Source organism: Carica papaya, chromosome 6, assembly GCF_054855325.1.
Source record: "Carica papaya isolate Zhongbai chromosome 6, ASM5485532v1, whole genome shotgun sequence".
Taxonomy (NCBI): domain Eukaryota; kingdom Viridiplantae; phylum Streptophyta; class Magnoliopsida; order Brassicales; family Caricaceae; genus Carica; species Carica papaya.
Window position 1 is genome coordinate 17,193,827 of NC_142314.1, and position 20,838 is coordinate 17,214,664.

The window sequence follows — 20,838 nt, forward strand, 5'->3', positions numbered from 1 at the left end:
AGATCAAAAGGAGCTTAGATAGTTAGCTTAAAAAAATAACATAATATTTTTGGTGTTGTTTGGCGTACACTCTTGACTAGAAACCTTATTGACTGCGTTATTGCCCCAAAGCCCCAAGCGAAAAGATTTAATTGGTATACACTTGAAACAAAGTATGCGTGAATCTTGACAAAATAAATGTCAATCTCTAGTTATTTATTCCCCTCTAATGTTTCTTAAAGTATATTTATTTTCTTAAAGACTACGAAATTATATAATTTTAAATTGAATAATTAGTTTATTAATTGTTTAGTTATAAAAATATTAACAGATTAAATCAAAAACAATCTTTAAATTATAGATATTTAATTCAGCACAAATTTAAATTTAATAAATGAAAATGAATTAGTAAAGATGTTTTATTATACATAAATTAATATAAGAGATTTTCCATAAAAAAAAATAATTAATGTAAAATTGATCATATCAGAACAACTTTAAAGAAACTTTAAATTTAAAAAACTTCATTTTTTTCTAGAAAAAGAACGGTTTTTCCCCTTCTCCCTTGATTTAATAGTTTTTACACTGTCCACACCTTCATTTTTCATCATCAAATATAAATCTAGATTCTTTCGAGTCCACATCTGTAATTTCTTGGATACTAAGCATTATCACAATGTAATTATATTTTTTTGTAAGTCATGTTAATTTTCAGTTATGCATTTATAATTTGCCGTTAATTACTTTTTTTAATGTAAAAAGGTGCGTGCAGAATGTCAAAGGTAGAGTATATAAGAAACTGAAGATATAGCATCTCTCTCATAATGTCAACATAGCAGAGCAAAAGGTCCAAAAATAACAACTGATACAGATACTAAGCCTACGATTAGACCAATAAATCAAGGATAAGTTAGGTGGATTAAGTTCACATTCTGGTTTGGTTATAGAAAGAAGTCACTGATCAAGAATCAACAGTTTCCAATCAACTGGATACTTCTATACCACAAACAAAAACAAATATACAACTCATCAGGTTTAATAGCAAACTTATTGTTGCCCTTATAAATTAACAAACACATTGAGTGAAAGACCACAAGTAAATGACAAAATGAAGTGAGCAGCAGCTACTTTTACCTGTTTACCTTAACTTGAATGGGAGGTTCAGAAGCATTTGATCAGAACTATCAGTTCAACAGATACAGGAAGCTATCTGATTTAATTATACAAAATTCAATGATAATCAGCTCATGACCTTAGTAGAAACACAGTTCTAAATAAATATATGGTGAACCGTAAAAGAAGAATATCGTGCTCAGGAAGCCATAATGCCACTCATTTTTTCAGTCAACAATGATCTACACAACTCCAAAATGAACACACCATTTTACCCTTGTGCTAAAGGCTTATTCATCAAGGTTTCCTCTCCCCAATCCAGTTCAATTCTCAAACTGACAAGCAGGGAGTGACAAGAAGACCAACAACCAGGGAGTAATACTCTTCTTATTAGCATTACTCGGATTGTCTGATAAACCTTCCATTCTCCAAATCCAATAAAACAGTTGCCTACAGGAAACCTGCTGCCTTCTGCTTCCACATAAAGCAGACAATTTGTCTAGTCATTTGCTTACCAAATAAAAGGTATATCCGCTGATCCTCCCTGGTATCACTTTTGCTCAATCCAATACCCTTTAGAAATGTAGCACAAAATTGAAATCTCAATACCACCAGAAATTTGAGATGAACATATTCATGCTTCTGGAACCCTACATTTTCCAGGAATTCAACCAATACACCTAACCAGCTCCTTATGGATTTACATTGCATTGACTCAAGTATGGATCTTCACGGTTCAGAAACTTCCTCCAGTATACTTTATACTTTGGAATTCCCAGATCAAGCCAAGGTTTCATATTTCCATTATAATGCAAGACTGGAGCTTTCCTAATGGCTTGGGTACTAATCCCATGGTCATGACCGAGTCCTGGAAGAACCCAAAAGTCTTCAAGAGCATAGATTAGGCCCTGAAATGTTAGAAAGTTTGCACGCAATGCAACTCCTTCAGCTGATACCTCTCCGACACTCATCTGGCACACATAATCAAAGAACAAATGTCAGAATTTCAATATTATATCCTTCAAACAGATCAATATAATGTGGGAATTACATTAGAGACCCATTAACTGTTCCAGCCAAGCTACTATCCAACTAAGAAAAGCAAAAAGCTATTCTTGGACATAAGAGGAGTTAATATCAAACAACTCCGTTGATTCCATTCAATTCAAATTCATTAACCAATCAATACTAGGTCATGATGCATAGACTTCGCGGACATGATCTAGTTACTGAGAATGTGAATTGAATTAGACCAAACAACCCATGTTAATATAATTACCATTGCTTACACAACAGCTGAAAGGACACTGCTGCCAAGTAAACTTCACTCACCTCTCTTACCAACCTCCAGTAGCTTTCAGTAAGATCTAGTTCCCTCCACCTGGCCAGATCAATTATGTTCAATCCAGACATCCAAACAAAAGAATTTTTACTCAAACTGCCTGGCCCAATGTAGCTCTTTAGTTGATCCAACCTCACGGATGACAACTGCACAGCACCATTCACTTTCCCATTCATGTTGAGGCTCCACAGGGCCGACAAATCGTGCTGCACAACAACATCTTCATCCAATATGACAATTTTTGACAAATTCTGGAATATCTTAGGAAGAAGATAGTGAGAATGTGAAAAAGTTGTTAAGTAGTGCATCTTATCATGGGTGTGAAAAGAAACACGAAACTCCACGGGCAAAGACAGATGTAAGGAAGTTGTTTTGTCATGATAGTTCAATTGCTCAATATTCAAGACTTCAACAGCAGCTTCCCTGTATGAATTTTTGTAGAACCATAACTTCATGGCATAGTAATTTTGTCTATCTGTCAGCACATGGAAAACAAGACTTCTACTCTCCTGAGATTGTAAGAAAATTGGTTAGAATTCAGCACCCAAAATTAAACATTTGTAGGAATCAATCTATGGAGGAAACTTGAAACATACTCGTGCATGCCTAACAGTTGAGTTGACTACAACAGAAGACGCGAGAACGTTATTGGAGATTATAACATAATGCTGTAGTAAAGGATCTGAAAACACCTCTCTATGAGAAAGCTCCATTTCAAGAGGAGATTTAAAATATTCCACTGTTAGCTTCATAGACAAGCAGTGAAGACTCTTCGGTATGGTTTGCACTGCTAGTTGATACAGAAAGGCACTCTGCTTCATGTGGAAGTTAGCTTCATCCTCGGTCATATCATATATTTGCCTCAATTTTTTGTCGATGTTATTGCAATCCACAGGAAAAGACTTAGCTCTTGCTATTACAGCTTCCATCTTCTGTAACTTCTTCTCAATCCTGATTAAACCAATAAATTGCACTTAGCATTCTTAATGATACGTTTCTTTTCATCTACTATGAATCTCAGCTCTGGCAACACCAGATTATTATCATTCTGCTATTAACAATAATGAAAAATAAAGCAAATGTGAAAGAAAAAAAAAAGAAATGAAAAAGCGCATGGTGTTTCTGCAAACTCATATGTTTTGTCTAGTCAGACATCTTATGAATTTACCTTAGGTTTTGCCGCTTTGTCATTCTCTGCTCTGAAAAATTTATATGCTCTTAAAACAACTTGTTTGAACACGAGCTTTGAAAATGAAAAAACTGCTAAATCCTAAATGTTCCCATGTCATCCATCAGGCAACGGGCCAACAACAAACCCAAGCCCCAAAAAATCAAAGTGATTGCATATCTTTGTCTTTGTTTATGTACAAAATTATGAATGTGTTACATCTATAAAACATTAACTAGAGTCATCTTAACCATATTTTTTTACTATAGTTCTCCTACTTTATCTATTAAATAGACTTAAATTTTACATAAATCAGATATATTAACTGCTTCACTATTACTTCTGAAGTCACCAAACTTATCAAGAAATTGAACTATGATAAGTTTCACAGTAATAACAGTTTTGATGTTATGTTAAATAGCAAGAACATAAAAGATTTATAATGTGAAATGCCACATCTATTGATAGCTAATGTACACGAAAATACATAAAACCACTCGAGATACAACTATCCGCTAAAATTTGCAGAGCAATAGGGCAACAAAAATAACTTTATGATAGGACAAATAGGTCTATTTTACCAATTAGGGATTTGGGAATTCAAAAAAAATGGACATCACACTTACGAATTTTTATACATCACATCTAAGAAGTTTTAAACATCGCACACTTAAAGTTTGATTGCATCATACTATTAGAAAAATGAAAAACTCGAAATATATTATTAAATACTTGAATGATCAATAAGTGAAATTAGAAAACTATTTATAATAATTTTTTCCCAACTAGAATTAAACTAGGAAATTATTAAACTAGTAAAATTAGGAATACTACCCTTAATAAAAATAAGAAACTAATATTAATGATATTAGGACTACTAGTCCTATTATAAATAAGAAAATACTACTAAGAATATTTCTAAGTTACAAAAACAATAATAATATGCCTAAATAATAAAATAATAGACTTCTAAATAGCATAATAGTTTCATATTTAAAAAAATTATACTTCTAATCTATTTAGGCATAACTTATTCTGAATCATTCTTCTCTGATTCGAGAAAAATCATTCATGAGTTTTGAAATGATAAACAATGTAAAACATTGATACTCAAGCTTTTCCATAAAAATTAATCAAACTTTTTGCTCGATCATTCTCTTCAACAGCAAACATGATGGAAACACGTACTGTTTACGAGTGTCAAATCCTAATGGTAGGATGAAATCACTATATGGACCAATTTGCGCTTCAACTTCATACTTGAGTTGAACATCATCTCAATTATTGGCTTAGATTCCTTCTTGCATTGATCTTCTATAGAACTCTCTGTGGGTAGTGAAAGATAGTGAATAACTTGAATATCTTTAGCCTTAGGAAGATATGACAGTTTTTGTTTTTCAACTTCGACGGACTCATTCTCTTTATCTTTTCCACTAATTGCAGGTGCTCTTGGATGTTTATATTTGTTCATAAACTTTAAAACTATATCTTTTATGTCATGCATAAAACGATAGGTGTCAATAATCTCACCATACTGAGTCTTTCGATCATAAAGCCAAGATTGACCTAAAAGAACGCCTAAACGCCGTAGGAACTACATCACACAAGATTGGATCAATGCAAGTACCATGACAAATGGAAACAACACTTTGTTGAGTTACTAAATCATGAATGACAAGTTCTTTATATCTATTTTCACAGCATACTATAGTTTGGAAAATTGGAGAATAGGTTGGATCTTTTCCACTTGAATTGCATAGTTGTGCTTAGCTACTATAAATAAAGACTTGTCAATACTACTACCCGCAAACAATAACTCATTCTCCTTATAACTCCACATGTTTAAACTTTTTCATTGCATTAACTTCTGTGAAGAAATTGCAAATTATATGAGCAAACAAAATACCTGGAATCCTGCTGAAAACCAGTCTGAGAGAGGATAAAGTGGTTTGTCCAAACCGGTTTTGTCAACCCCGATTAACAAAAGTCAAACAGAACACGGTTTACAATGCTCACTAACGAGTACTTGTGCATGGAGAGGCCACCGGACCACAACGATTTTCGGTTCAGTCAGAAGTGGCGACTAGGGAAAAAGAGAGGCAGCGGCTAGGGAACTTGAGCCAGCGAGTGTGGTGGTTTGTGTTGGAGTTTCACGTTGCGGCTTCGAGGAGAGGCCGGTCGGGCACTTCTAGAGCAAGTGGCGATGGCAATGAAAACCACCTCCGGCAGGTGGCTAGTGAACGGTGCTGGCAACTGTTTTATGATTTTTTTATTTTTTCTCCTCAGATGATTTGGAACTGTTTGGGTTTAGGATTTTTAGAATCTATGTATAGGATACTTTTAGCTCTAACACGAAATTAATGTAGGACATATAAAGTTGATTTGTCCAATTAGAGATCTGGGGATAAAAAAAAAACTAGACATTGCACCTAGAATTTCTTACACATTATATTTAAGAAGTCTTAAACATCACTTTTAGGAGTTTGATTGCATCACAGAACCAGAAAAATGAGAAACTCCCAAAATATATAATACTTGAACGATCAATAAGTGAACTTTAAAGTTATTTATAATAATCTTTTCCTAATTAGAATTAAACTGAGAAATAGTAAACTAGTAGAATTAGTCATAACACATTCTGCATCATTTTGCCATGTCAAGAAAACAGTATTATGTAGCATGTTAACATGTACGAACAGAAAATGAGCCCTAAAAATAGACATGCTCGATATTCGGATTAAAGACAAAGTACCTAAAGACAAGATCTAACATGAACTGACCCAATCTGCAACTACCTACCTGTGCTGGATGTGGACATTCCACTATCCTCGGGTCTGAAATGAGCATGCAAAAGCAGGGTGATCTATAATATTATACAATAGAAACAATGCGCAATAAAGAACTTGAATTTGACAAATATTGACTTGTAGAAAATGCAGACAATCTCTACAAAGCTGACTTCTTTGGTTGAAAAGGAATGAAAAACAATGTAATTAAAACAATGTACTAAAATTTTATATTTAATGGATTTGACACGACAAGATATGAAAAAATCACCAAGTAATTTATTAATATTTTCAACACTCTCCTAGTGCAAAAGCACAAACTATAACTGCTGTGATGCAAGATGGACCATGCAAAATTTTCCAGGACTTACTGCGGTGGAAGATCAAGATCCGTAGTACTTTCACTAAGAACACGCTCAAAATCTTGAATATTTACTTTCATTTCGTGAGTGAACTTGCTTTCTGTTGGAATTTTTGCAATGGTAGGATAGTAAGATCTAGCCACAAAAAGCAGGTCCTTTAATTTCTTCACCATTAAATCCTTCATTTTTTCTTTATTTTCTTCTCGCCAAAGGCAATAACTCCCAAATTTCTGTTCACATAATTTTCTACTTTCATCAACATCTCCTTTTCTGTACTCAATACTTTTAACTGTACTGTCAGTTGTATGCTGCGAGAGTAGGATACTAATGTTAGAGGCTCTGAAAGCAAATACAACATGTAAACAAAGAATTCAGGAAACTACAAGATCCATACACACATTTGTACTAGGTAGAGATTGCACATCACCAGGATGCACTGGAGTCCCTGTCAATCATATTAAGACGAGAAAGAAGACTCCCTCAGATAATATGAATGTTATATTTAAGCAATCTGATAAAGCACATTTAATATTATTACCTTTCTGTTGTTGATTATTAGGTGTGGCATTCCATCTTACAGTTTCATTTTTAACTTCGCTAGTGGTGTTCCTATGAGTTTCCTGGCAAGTGACACAAAATAAGTTTAAGAAAACAATAATACAGAATATATTACGTCTTAAAAGAAAAGATAAACGTAAATTCACAATGCACCAAAGTATCTTCCAATATAAAAATGAACTCATAAAAAGAGTGAGTCAAAATATCCAATAGGTCTCCTATTTCAAATCCATCATGGGGGAATGAACTTTTAACTAAATACTCATCTGGAAACAGTGATCTCTAACCCTATCAATCGCAGAACTTGCCGTCATATCCATCATGCATAAAACGATATGGTGCTAAAGCAATTGCTTTTAAGGAAAATGTTAAAACTATCTCCTTTCTTCACGGAAAAATGTAAATATAACATAAACAGGTATCAAGGAGGCCAACCCATATACAAGAGTTATACAAAAAGAGATGAGAAATTAGAAAGGGACTCCTGATGCAGGACACGCTCGTCTTTAAACAAAATAGTTAAAACTCTCAAAAGACTGATCTCTAATACAAACAAAATTCCATGCAAGGACTTCAAAGACTCTCCTATCCATTTCTCACCATATGATCCTGAAAAAAGCATGAGGAATAAGGACTATTATCTTCTTCTTGGTTTTATGGCAGTGGATTACATCCCAAGCTAAAAGCTTATTCCAAATAAACCCATTAATCTGCCGCTTAATGCCCAAGATACTAAGAGCTGAATCCCAAAGCCGTCTTCCTCCAAAACACCATAAAAGCAAGATGGTTAGGGGATTCATTGTCATATAGACAAAATGGCCACTGGTTAATAATGATGCAGGCATTCTTCCTTAAATTATCCATAGTAAAAATAGAATCCAATTCCAAATTATCCATAAATTTACTAGAATATGTTATGGGAAATTTACTGGTCCAAAATATCAGAGAAAGAAATATAAAAGATTCAGGAAAAATCACATGCCTGAATTAGATTCAATGAAGGAAACTGCAATCTGCAGATTAGATTATTCTGTTCTCTTCATTTGAGTTTTTGCCAGTTATGTTTCAATTCCTTTTTCTCTCACTGCAGGCGTTAGGACAGCTTTATATGTATTAAGTATATCCTATAAATGAAGCAGAGTAGATTACGTTTAGATGTATTAAAAAAATTAGAAATTATAATTATTTTAATTATAAAATGAACTATTTAGGAGCAAATTATTATAATTTTAGTATTTTAGGATTTTAGGATTTTATTTTTTTTAAGTATTTGAGTTCCTATTCTCATTAGAGTTACTATTTTTTAGCTTAGTACTATTTTAGAAAGGTTAGTTAAGAATCACTATAAATACCTACTTAATCTCACTTCTGACGAGAGGTTAGTTATTCAATAAAGAGATTTTAAAGAATTTTTCCAATCTCTCTAGATGCCTAATACAATCGACTCCTAAATACAATGCTTAAAAATATCCAAGAAACTTTAGGTGTCATCTCAAACAAAAATAAAGTTTCAATGTGATATCTAGGTTTTACCACCAAATCCATAAGTAGTCAAGTTAACCATAATTGCTTCGTATCAGTTGATATAGATAGTTGGATACCTCCAAAAAAAAGTTACCTCTTTCTTAGGGGCTAACTACAAATGTAAACAGGATTGGAATAAAAAGATAAGCAATTGTCTCAAAGAGTATTAAGTTTCTTTTGTAAACTCATAGATGAAGAGGGTCTTTAACGAGCGACTAAAAAGAGATCAAAGGGAGACCTCTTGGTCAGCCCTTAACATTAAATTCTGGAGAATTTCTCCCTTAGTGAGCCCTTACCCTCTTCCAAAAGAAATCCATAACTAGATCCAACTCAGGGCTATAACGGAATCATAAAGGAAGGGTAAAATATTCCTAAACCTCTCCAAATAACACAGAACCAATTTTTTTTAAATGTTTGAAGTTAATTAAGTCACCATCTATCTAATTACAGTTCATCAATTCCTTTACTCAACCACTTCAAATGTTATGCTGCTTATACAGTTAAGCCATAAACAACTAAAGAAAATCAAAGAGCAGTCTTTGCAGTTTCCAAAATCTGCCACATTGCATTTGCTAAGTCTAAATATAGTCCTTCCATTGTATTAAGAAAGGAACATAAGTTTGAATCTTCCGAATATACCACTGAAAGGTAGGAAGAGTCATCAAGAACTATGTTTATCAATAACGAACAAAGATATGGAAATTTTTCTCCTTTTTCTAATAAATGGCAAAAACAACAGGTAGTGTAGAAAAATATTAATTCCTATGTTTTCATGAAATCAAATTATTGTTTTACATGAAAAGTAGACAAAAGTTGTTGATGCAGCCAGGTTTAGAAAGATAAAAAGACATTAAAGAAAGGATAAGATAAATCTGATTTACAGTAACAAGGATTGGCAACAACCACAATCATAGGATTGGCACAAGCATAACCATAGAGTTAGACACTCAATTTAATAAGAACATTAATAGATTTTTATCCATAAGCAGTCTGTTTGACAGTGATGAATAACTCACATATCTATAGGGTGTCTACACAACCTCATATTTTTAAACAAGGTTAATAGAATAAACTTCTAATTAGCTACGAAATAAAATTCCTAAAAATAATAAACAATCTATTTTATAGTTTCAAAATACACAAAATATCCTCAGTAATATGTAAAGTTAATAAAAACTCTAACAATAGCTATTTTCATTGCAGAACGATCCTATTTTGCATCATTCTCCAACAGAAATAAAAACTTGACCTCAAACTTTGAAATGTTAAAGTAGCAAAAAGCCGAAAACTTAGGCATGTCTATTCCACCAAATCTAAGTCTGTCTTGAGAAAATGAAATTGTCTGCAAAAGCATGTATTCCTAAGTGTTAAAGAAAGAAGTAAGCATGATAAATCCAGTATCAACAAACTTTCATTATCATTATTAGGAGCACAAAAAAATTTTGATAGAACCTCTTAAGGTGAGGCCTTATTTCTTCATGTAATTCAAATCAACTAAGACATCAACATCCCTCAACTTGAGTGATGACGGTTCTTATTACTAGTAAGAGTTCCATCATTTAGTGGTTACTCTCTTCAGTGGAATTCATATCTCATAATCTCTTCAGTTACCTCATGAAAAGATCATAGTGTGTGGTGTTGCTGACTAGCTAACCATAAGCAACTTCTAGCTATCCTAGTTCAATCTCTCTATTTGATAAGCACCATATTACTAACTATTTAGGTTTTTATTTTTCTATCGAACTGGTTATCTTAATGATACTCTGAATTGTTTAAAATTAACAATAAATATAATAATGTAAGTCATAAATCCTTGGCAAAAACATATACATTGTTTTTTCTACCAAAGCACAGCTACTTATTTTTTACTATCAACGTTTCGCTCAAATAAGTACCTATTTAATTTTTTAATAAGAATTTACTATTCAAATAACTTAAAGCGCTCTACTACTTTAACCACATTTCTTCTAGAAATATCAAACACCCTCTTACTCTCATTAGCTAGGTGGTCAATAGTAACAACATATTTTGCTCCATAGAAAGAGATAGCTCTTGCATATGATAATAACTACAACCCTGTAGTCATGCAGAGGAATGCCTGAAGATTTTGGTGCTTGAAGGCACAAATTTCAAGGTTATAACTTGCATATGGTTATAACTTGAAGGCACAAATTTCAAGGCCTCTCCTGCTAACTTGTAAGCAACTAACAAAAAATTTTATGATCTGTTTAGACATTCTATAGGAGAGAAGAAAGTAGAAAAAGAAAGAGCCATGATTCCCTTCATATATGAGAGAACATCAATCCATTAAAGTTGTCTAGACTTCAAGAAGTGCCTAAACATTTTTTTCAATTACTGCCCCATAATCAAAATCCAGAGACTAGATTTTAAGTCTTGCAATGCTTTCAAGAAATAAGATCTCTTTAACTGCTAACCCCTCATCTTGCCAACTAATATTTTAAATGCAGAACAATGAACCCAAAACCCTTGGTCAATAGTGCATTGTCATAAGGAATGGCGGCAATTCTTCTAGTTGGCTCACATATTCAATAAGCAATTTCAAGTGTCTAAAAATATTTGAGTGCTCGAGAAATTGATCAGTAAGCAATTCTTTTAGTGATAGACAATGTGCATCTGATGTTAACTTTAATGGCTCTTGATATACATTTAAAGACAAAACTTAGCAAGGTCCTAAAGACAAAGAAATTCATTAGTTGAACAAGGAAATCCTAAACTCTAAGGGCTTGAGCGCATCAGAACCAGAAAATCGAATGCTCCTAAATTATTTTATTAAGTGACACATCTCAAAAATAAAATTGTAAAGATACTCATAATGCTTCAAGGTAGCATTTCCTAGACAAGATTGAACTAAACAAATATTAGTACTAAACAAATAGGAAATGTAAATACTAATTAAATGAAATCCTAAAATTACTAACGATAAACTCCTAAATAGTACAGTAGTTTTATATTTAACGTGCTTATAATTTGTAACCTATTTAAGCAATCTAGAGCTAATCCATTCCATAATATTCTTCCTAGATCAGTGAAAACTCCATCCATGGGTTTCGACGTGGTGAATGATATAAAACATTGACCTTTGAGCTTCCCTATGATGATATAACAAGCACTCTGTTCCATCCTTCTCTTCGGTAACAAACATAATGGAAACTGTGTAAAAAATAATAAATTAGGTTAAAGGGTATAAGGGTAAATTACATCCTATGAATTAATTGTAATTAATTTTTTTTTTTCCGTCCTAAAAAGTCTGTATATATAGGTTTATAACATTTAATAGAACATATGTCAAATCTTTGTTAACATAGTATCAGAGCACTAGGTTAAAAGAACTTTAATCTCAATATCTATTAAGCCTTTATTGTTGGAATAGAAAAGAAAATCCCTATTCGCAGACTGTAGACCAGCGGCCAGCCACAGCCACTGGCTACTAGGACCAACCAACCCAGCCTTCATCACTAATGCCAGAACCATTTAGCCACGGCATCCTGTTGCACACCATCCCTTTGCCACAACGACTCCCCTCTTTCGTGTGGTCGCACAACCTTCCCTTTGTGTTCCAAAGATATTTTTGTGCAGTCACAAACATCTCTCTGATCCAAACACGGCCATGACCGCAACACCAGACACGTAAGCTTCTCTGTCGCGACTACACCACCAGACATGGCTTGGACCAAACGCAATGTTCTCTGTCGTGACCGCACAACTCATATTTGTTGCTGCTCTGTTCTGCCTTGATGCTCAGACGTGGCTGTTATCTCAAAGCAACCACACATGTCAAATGGTTCTCACTCCTCTGCGCCACTCTCTGCTCCAGCAACCGGGTCACCCCTCAACCGTTGTTTCCTGCAGCACATCCCTACCAATGTTTTTGCCCTTGCCTTACATCTAATTAGACACACAGCCCTAGTCGCTCCCAACATAGTTAGCTGAGCCGAACACTAGTCCATGATGTTTGACCTCTGTGCATAGCCTCCTTCATGCTTCATCAGCAGAACCACATCAACTGCGTATGTCCTCAAGCTGCGAATTCCCTCCTCACGCGCCCACTTGTGTTTTTGGCAAAATCTCTCATGTTTTTCTTATTCGACCTTACCATACAATTCTTGAAGAATATCAAAGGTAACATTCCAAATACTGAAACATATTTCCACATGGGAAATCTCATCAATGAATATCAATCAATGAAAGATGGTTTATCTCTTTAAAGGCATATATTATTTGAGTTGGTCCCAATTAATTCGGATCATCCTTAAGGGTAAAGATAAATTCAATCATCTTTTAGGTACTAGACCAAAACCAGGAGACCATATGTTTGATGTTTGGGACAAAGAAAATTCTATGATCATGTTATGACTACAGAACTCTATAGTTTCAGATATAAGTAAAACCGTGATGTTCTTACCCACAGCAAAAACAATGTCAAACACAATCATCGACACTTACACTAAATTCAATGAAACCTCACAAATTTATAACTTGACGGTCAAGATACACGGTCCACCAAACAAGGAAACAAGTCAATAAATGAATATCTTAACTTGCTAATAAACTGGTAGCATGACTAGACCAGTATCACCTTCCATGGATTGCACTCAAAATGGAACTCATCTCAAGAAGTTTGTAGAAAATGACCATACTTATCAATTTTTGGTAGGACTAAATCCTAAATATGATCAGATACAAATCTAAAATTTTTTAGAAAAGATGAAATGTCACCACTCAATGAGGTAATTTCTATTGTAACAATAAAAGAAAGTAGAAAATGAGTTATGTTAGAATCTCGTCCCACAATAGTTCAACCTTGACCTCACATACAAAGGAGGTGAGTCACTCTGAGGACTCAACCCAAGAGCAAATAGAAGGGACAATCTTTTGTATTCTTTTAGCAAAAAGCCCAAACATACAAAAAAAAGTTATTGAAAATTGCAAGACAAGTATTTTCAGTAAAAAGTTAGGATATAAAAATACATCTCAGTAGATCCTCAAAGGCTCATATGGTCAACCAACAAGAAGAAGAAACACGTTGATCTCCTTTTTTAATAAAAAATATAAGTGTATTCATTAATTACAGGCACAAGGGAGTACCAATCCATATAAAAATGATATTTACACATAAGGATTAAGCTTTGAGATAGTGGAGGAGGAGGGTGATAAAGTTAGAGATAGGTGACATCACATTTTGGGTTGTTTGGTTACCGAGAATTTATTTTTTAACTATTGACAACTTTGGTAACCTATCTCTAACCCAAAATGTGAAACACATGTCGATCTTACTGCTTTTAAAACTAAGATTGACTGATTGCGAAAGTCGTTTGGAGGACCTTTAGAAGTTCATAAATGCAAGTGTAACAAAACATTTATGTATATTTTCCTTTCTACACGATTTAAATGTCTCAAATAAACCCTTTGAAAATTCTTATATTATAGAGTTAGGAGTCAAAAATTATATAATCAATACTTCTCAATATTTTCGTACATATGTTCTATGTCCAAGCACTATGAAGATTATCGGTGCAGATGGTTCCATCAATATTATAACAGTCAATGTTAACATTAAGATTAGTCCTACTTTTATTCTAAAAAATGTATTACATGTTCCCAAATTATATATTGATCTTGTGTGAATCAATAAGTTATCATAAGACTTGAACCATAAAAGTAACATTTGACTTTTCTCACTATAACTTTCAATATTAGAATTTGGGAAAGATGATTGAACGTGTTGAAGGTAAAAATGGACTCTACTATTTGGATGCACATAGAGGAGCCTTCTATCCCATTTCTACGGATCTCATCCACACGATTTGACTCCACCATAAGAGACTTGGGCACTCATCCTTATCTATCTTAAAGGTTATGTTTTCTTAATTGTTTAAAAATTCAAAATATTAAAATTTACATGATAATATTTGTGAGTTTGCAAAACATGCGTATAACATTTCTCATTAGTAATAAAAAATTTTTAACTTTATTTCATTAATTCACAGTGATATTTAGGGACTAACCCTCATACTTAATCTTTCTGAACTCAATGGTTTGTATTATTTATTGATGATTGCATTAGAATCACCTTATTACTTTTTCTCAAATCCAAATTTGACGTTAATCATATCATATGTAGTTCTACAACATGATAAAAACTCAATTCTAACTGCCATAAAGAGATTTCGCATCAACAACAAACCAAAAATCTTTCTAATCACACTTTCATCATTCTTCCGTCAAGAAGGAATTTTTCATGAATTATCCTATGTCTACACTCCACAACAAGACAAAGTAATGAACACAAGAATAGTAACATTTTAACCACCACCGAGCCTTTCTATCCAAAACAGTGTTCAAAATAATATTAGGCAAAGCTATCCTTACTGTCACTTACATTATTAAATGTCTATCCACCAGAATTCTTAACTTCAAAATTTTTCTAGAAACACTTCAAAAAATTTTACTTAATAGTAAGTGTCACAAACCATTTCAGACATCAAATATTTGTGTATGTCGTTTTCGTTCATATTCATTCTCATCAAAGAGAAAAACTTGATCCCAGATGTCTAAAATGTACATTTGTGGGGTGCTACTCCTCAAAAATGGTACAAATGTTACCATCATTCCTCAAAAACTTATATGTCTACAATGTTACATTTGTTGGACAAGATCCTATTTCACTCAACCTTATCTTCAAGGAGAGTCATATTGGGAGATAATGATACGAAATTTTTAATAGACTTTACCCTACCATCTTTGTCACACAACCCTTTGCCACATATCAGTTGAAGTCACTCAACTCTAAGAACTATTCTGTGCAACTGGAATATGAGATTTCCTTACTAATTGGAGCTCTTTAATTCCTTGCCATTAGTTTCTTCATCTGTATCTCTCAGACTTTTTTTTAGAGAACAGACATTTTTTTGCAGTCTGCAGCTTTAGAGGAGTTTGGCCTTCTGCTGGTCTATTGGGTCTTTGCCCAAGTGTGAACTGCGGATGACTCTCCACCATTACCATAATAAAACTTTCAGAATCCACCACAAAATTCACCTGCAAGATTCCATATTCTGCTTGCATAATGCACACCAGTTAGCCAACATAAAACCTCTTCTCATAAGGTTGTCAAGCATGAGAATAGAATCCATAGCTGCTTCCCAAGCAAACACCGAAATTCTGGGTGGAACGGAACTATTCCAAATGATTTTGTAAGAAAAAACAGCAGTAGAGTGATTTCTGTCCATCAAGTTTTTATATAGAGATTTAACAGTAAAAGAGTTATTTTTGCTTAAATTCCACCTTAATTTATCAGTTTTAGTACCCATTTTGACGTTAGCAAGGGTTTGAAGAAGTTTTTTTTATTCTTCAACCTCCCAGTCTTTCAAATTCCTAGTGACAGCCACACTCCAAGACAGAGAAGAGCTAATTCCATATGTAAACTAAAAAAAACTCTGTAAGAACTCAAGTAATTGCCAAGAGCATGATTTGGCAGATTCATAAGGATGATGATAGATGTAGGATTTAAGTAGACTCAAGAAGACCATACTCTATTCATCAAACATTCATAAACAAGGCAAGTTACAACTCTTCTAATATACATTGATGACATTATAATAACAGTAGATGATGAGAAAGAAAAAATTTGATACAAATTCGGAAAACTGGAAGCATCCGCCAATCAACCCTACTAGGCCCATATAGTAAAATTGCATAAGGAAAGAGCAAGGAACCAAGCCAACCTACAAAAACAAAATAGTCCTGACATAACTAGTCACCCATAGTATCAAATAAATCATTTTCATACGTGGTAAATTTACGAAGAGCTGTAGTCATAAGATCCTCCTATTGTCGAGGTTCCAGCAATATTATTGACTTGTGACAATGATTGCAACTTGAACAACTCAAGTAAAATCATAATAGTGAAAAATTTTCATAATAATTACCCTTAATAATACACAAACATTACAATTATATAAAAATCTCATAATAGTAAATGTTTTCATTCTAGCATATTCCTATTTTGCATCAACAATACATCAAGTTAAATCATGTAGTTACCATCACAAAGAAAATTACTGTAGTGATGGATAGCCAATGCCTACTAAGGAGTACTTCGATCGGCATATGATAATTACTATCTTTTTGTTTGTATTAATAGGTAATAAGAGTACATAGACTAAGTAGTCTAAAACAATTAAGCTAGCTAATCTCACTCGAATTACGGGGAACTACACATATTAGTACAGTATACCAGGGTCCCCGACCAGAACCATATTACTACAGTACACATATTAGGAATTTATTTTCCTTCCTTTTGCTTCTCTTTTTGACTTTCCAGCACCAGGCAGGCTTTCTTGCTTGTTAATCGAGCATTCTTTCATCTACTCTAGATTGTCCCCATTGCAAGGTTAAGAAATCTCATCTTGCACCTATCAAGCTAGTCGAATCCTACTACCCTTACTTAACCACTGGGAGTAGATTCAATAACAGGATTCTTACAAAGAGAAAGCGTTGACCTCTAGTCTCAATTTGCCCTTTCTTCCTCTACCCTTCGTGGCCCTAAGACCAAAGATCTTTGATCCAACCAGTGAGAAATATATCCCATCAAAAACCTTCTTATTGCTCTCTTGCCAAAAAACCTGAAGAATACAAAGGAATAAGGAATATCAACTTCAACTCAAACTCAATAAATGCCTTCGCAAGCATACAACTCAATCGCCACCCATCTTATAATCATCCACTTATAAGCTTTAGAAATTCAAGTGTGGTACAATACAAAGATAGGATATAGACAAGAGCAAGTGATCTAGATACTCAGCTTGCACAAGCAGCATCCGTCCACTCACCCATCTTCCTAAGGTTGTCAATCATAAGAATCTTGCTCTTAATTGTCTCCCAAGCAGAGAAAACAAGAAATGTTAGAGTTCCTTTTGCAAATCTGCTTCCAGGAGAACTCATCCAAATCATGAGCTATAGTTGCAAGACGATAAAAATAGGACTTGACTATGAAGGTCTTTGTAGTATTGAGCTTCAAAAGCGAATAATCAACATTATCATCTTCCAAATTTGACTTAGCCACGCACTAAAGAAGGAGGCCACACTATGCACTTACAAGTGGTCCCAAATTGATATCCTTAGTTAATCCCCCAAAAGAGACTTTTGCACCTATCAATACCGCAAAGATCCAGAAACTTAGAAAAGAGTGACATCGAACATCCTTCCAAGCTCACTAAACAACAAAAACATGACCTAATAGAATGTCACGTAGAAGTACCCCGACCATCCATAAGCTTCCTACTACTCCTAGTATTCAGCTTAAGTTTATGTCCAATAGATATTTGTTCAAGTCTCTAATTTTTCAGATTTAGGACAGACTTGTCCGCATTGTTGCTGCAAAAGGGTAACATAATCAATAGTATCCCATAAGAAAAGTTAGTCGGAGATGATATTATGGCAGTGCTTCTTCATAACAAGATAGTTTTCAGTGCAGTGGTAGAATTACACAGCCACTTCTGATCTCTCATGGAGAAGTCCCCAAAAGCGTTTACCTTCTTGACCCATGAGACAAGTCTAGTTGACAGTTATATCTTTGGACCTATAAAAGTAATAAGTACTTTTGTATATTAAGTTGTTGCTGAGGTTCTTGAAAAGATATCGAAACAAATCCTTCTCTTGTACATTTGCCTAAACCTCTTGCAATAAATTTGTTCCCTCCATGCCATAATCTTTGTTACTGCCAAAAAATCTTTAGACAATTGCTTCGTACTTTTCAATCTGATAATAGAGGATTAAAATGACATGGCCATAAAAACTAACACATCCCATTTTGATTTTCCAAAGGAAAGAACAAATTTAGAACATTCCAAAGTATAAGCAAGATTAAATATTTACATGTAAGGTAGATAGTAAGTTATAGCTTAAATTTTATTTCAATGGTGATAAAAGTAAAAAGAGATCTAAATTACGAAGATCCTATTGCAGTAATTCTGGTAATATATAGTTTTCATCAGCATAGACAGCTTTGATTCCATGAAGCAGGAAGAGGCATCATTTTTTTTAATTTAAAAGGCACAAGAGATTCCCACCCATCACAAAATAAATTCATCAAAAAATTGCTGGATTGCTGTTCATAAAGCAGATGCCTTATATTTTTAGAACAGGAGGAGGATACTGTAATCCACAAAACTAAATAGCTCTCAAATCCACTAATTTATCCAATGCATTGATATTCATATGAATTGCCAACATAAATAACAAACATATTGTAACAAACAAGACTACACTCTAAAACATTCCAAAAGTTAGTATTAACCATAAGAACTTAAGCAATGAACCTTTGGAAGAGTGGGCCTAACTTTTCCCACGGGGTCATTGTTATGACTCTGCTTATCACTCTGCAAAAATAGGGTAGAAGTAATTAAAGCCAAGACATAGATGTATTTGTTGAAGCAGGAAGTTGACAATGTTACAACTAATGAACTCCTATTGAAAATTCATATTCTCAGAAAAGAAAGTTGATAAAGATAATGATAGCATCATCCAAGAGTAAAAATAATACATTACCTCAGACTGATTTGGGACATTTTTGGAGTCGTATCTACCATGAGTCCTGATACCATTCTGATTCCATTCAAGGGAGAAGTGTATCAGTAAGAGGAAAAGGAATTGCCGCATACTGTCAATAAATTCACAGAAAAAGTAATTCTTACCGGAGCCGGAGTTTGCTGCGCAGTCCCAAGTCCTAGGAAACCCCAAAAAAGAAGATATTATATTTACCGACAATAAAGTGAAAAATAGAGCAAATAACTGAATTGCATAAAAATATCATGTAGACCCGAAATGAATAATATATAGAGAGATCTGGAGCACATTAGTGATCAATTATCGTTAATCCGAACGAGAAAATGTAAAATTGAGAATAAATAGTTCAACAAACAGAAGAAAAAGAAAAAGGCACATGGATCCGAGGCTGACGAACATTATTTATTGGTTGCAGATCTGCGATTGAGCAAAGGAATTGGAAGATGTCCCACTTGGAGGGAGAATATAAAACCAGAAGAAAACAAGAAATAATCAATAGGAACAGATCAGAAGGAATGAACGTAAAGAGAGATACCAGGAGAGTGAAAGCCATTGTGAAGGCCAAGCAAAAAGGCAAGGGGAACGAGCATTGAAAGGAAAACGAGGAAGAGTACACCAATTGCCAGCCCTTTCCATCTCCTTTTCGCAGGGCCAAACCCTCCTTTCATCCTCCACTTCCTCCCCCCAACTGTTCTTCTTCTTCACTCCCCTGCTTCCTCTTTTCCTTTCCTTCTTCTTCTAGTTTAGCTATGGAGAAAACATAATTCCTAGCACGATTCTCAGGCATTAACAACCAGCACTGTTAACGACGGATCACAGGCGTCGACATATGCTGACAATCCTCCCTCAGTTCCCTTCCGTGTCTGTGAAGCTAGGATAATCCTGCTTTCTCAGGCTTCCGGCCCAAGCTTCTCACCCTCTTTCTTTCTTCTCACACCGTATTTTGCTTCACTTTCAACAGCCGCGTCCCCTCCTGCTACTGTTGTGTGCACTCCTGCGTGCATCCCTTCCATAGGAAGGATTTAACGAGGGAGAATTTATCAACTTTACTTTTGCACGTGGGATATTATCGTAACCAGCAGGTTCATGGCTGTTGCGTGACATCACCTCTCTACAACTAACAAGTGTGCCCATTATTTTCCTAAATCCTTATGACTTGTTTGATTTCTTCTCATAATAATAAAAATTCATCTGAAAATTTATTTTGCTTTGTCTTTAATTAAAAGAAAAATTTATGCCCATATTATGGATACAATAAAAATTCAGTTATTGTACTATTTATTTTTGTATAGAATCTCTACTTTAATTTTATATTAATTTAGTTACTATATTATTAATATCTAACATCACTCATTTTATATATCGCTTACAAAATTTTTAGACATATGACATCCTTTTATAAGTCATAATATACGTTAGATG

General features: G+C 34.0%; 1 protein-coding gene across 1 annotated transcript; it reads right to left on the reverse strand.

Annotated features, from left to right (window-relative positions):
* Positions 1-1,080: 1,080 nt before the first annotated feature.
* GAUT7 (galacturonosyltransferase 7) lies at positions 1,081-20,436 on the reverse strand. Its single transcript, XM_022040880.2, has 10 exons — positions 19,952-20,436; positions 19,545-19,576; positions 19,399-19,455; positions 19,170-19,229; positions 7,289-7,370; positions 7,149-7,195; positions 6,760-7,058; positions 3,031-3,385; positions 2,425-2,943; positions 1,081-2,063 (listed from the first exon to the last, which is right to left on the reverse strand). The coding sequence occupies exons 1-10, from the start codon at positions 20,082-20,084 to the stop codon at positions 1,785-1,787; spliced, it is 1,863 nt and encodes a 620-aa protein (XP_021896572.1). The 5' UTR covers positions 20,085-20,436; the 3' UTR covers positions 1,081-1,784.
* Between the last annotated feature and the right edge of the window lie 402 nt (positions 20,437-20,838).

Excerpts from the sequence above, each read along its gene's own strand:
- GAUT7 (XM_022040880.2), bottom strand. The coding sequence starts at position 20,084 with ATGAAAGGAGGGTTTGGCCCTGCGAAAAGGAGATGGAAAGGGCTGGCA. Across the intron at positions 7,371-19,169 it reads TTAGGCCCACTCTTCCAAAG|GAAACTCATAGGAACACCAC; the intron begins GTTCATTGCTTA and ends GTCACTTGCCAG. Across the intron at positions 7,059-7,148 it reads AATCTCTACCTAGTACAAAT|CATACAACTGACAGTACAGT; the intron begins GTGTGTATGGAT and ends CTACTCTCGCAG.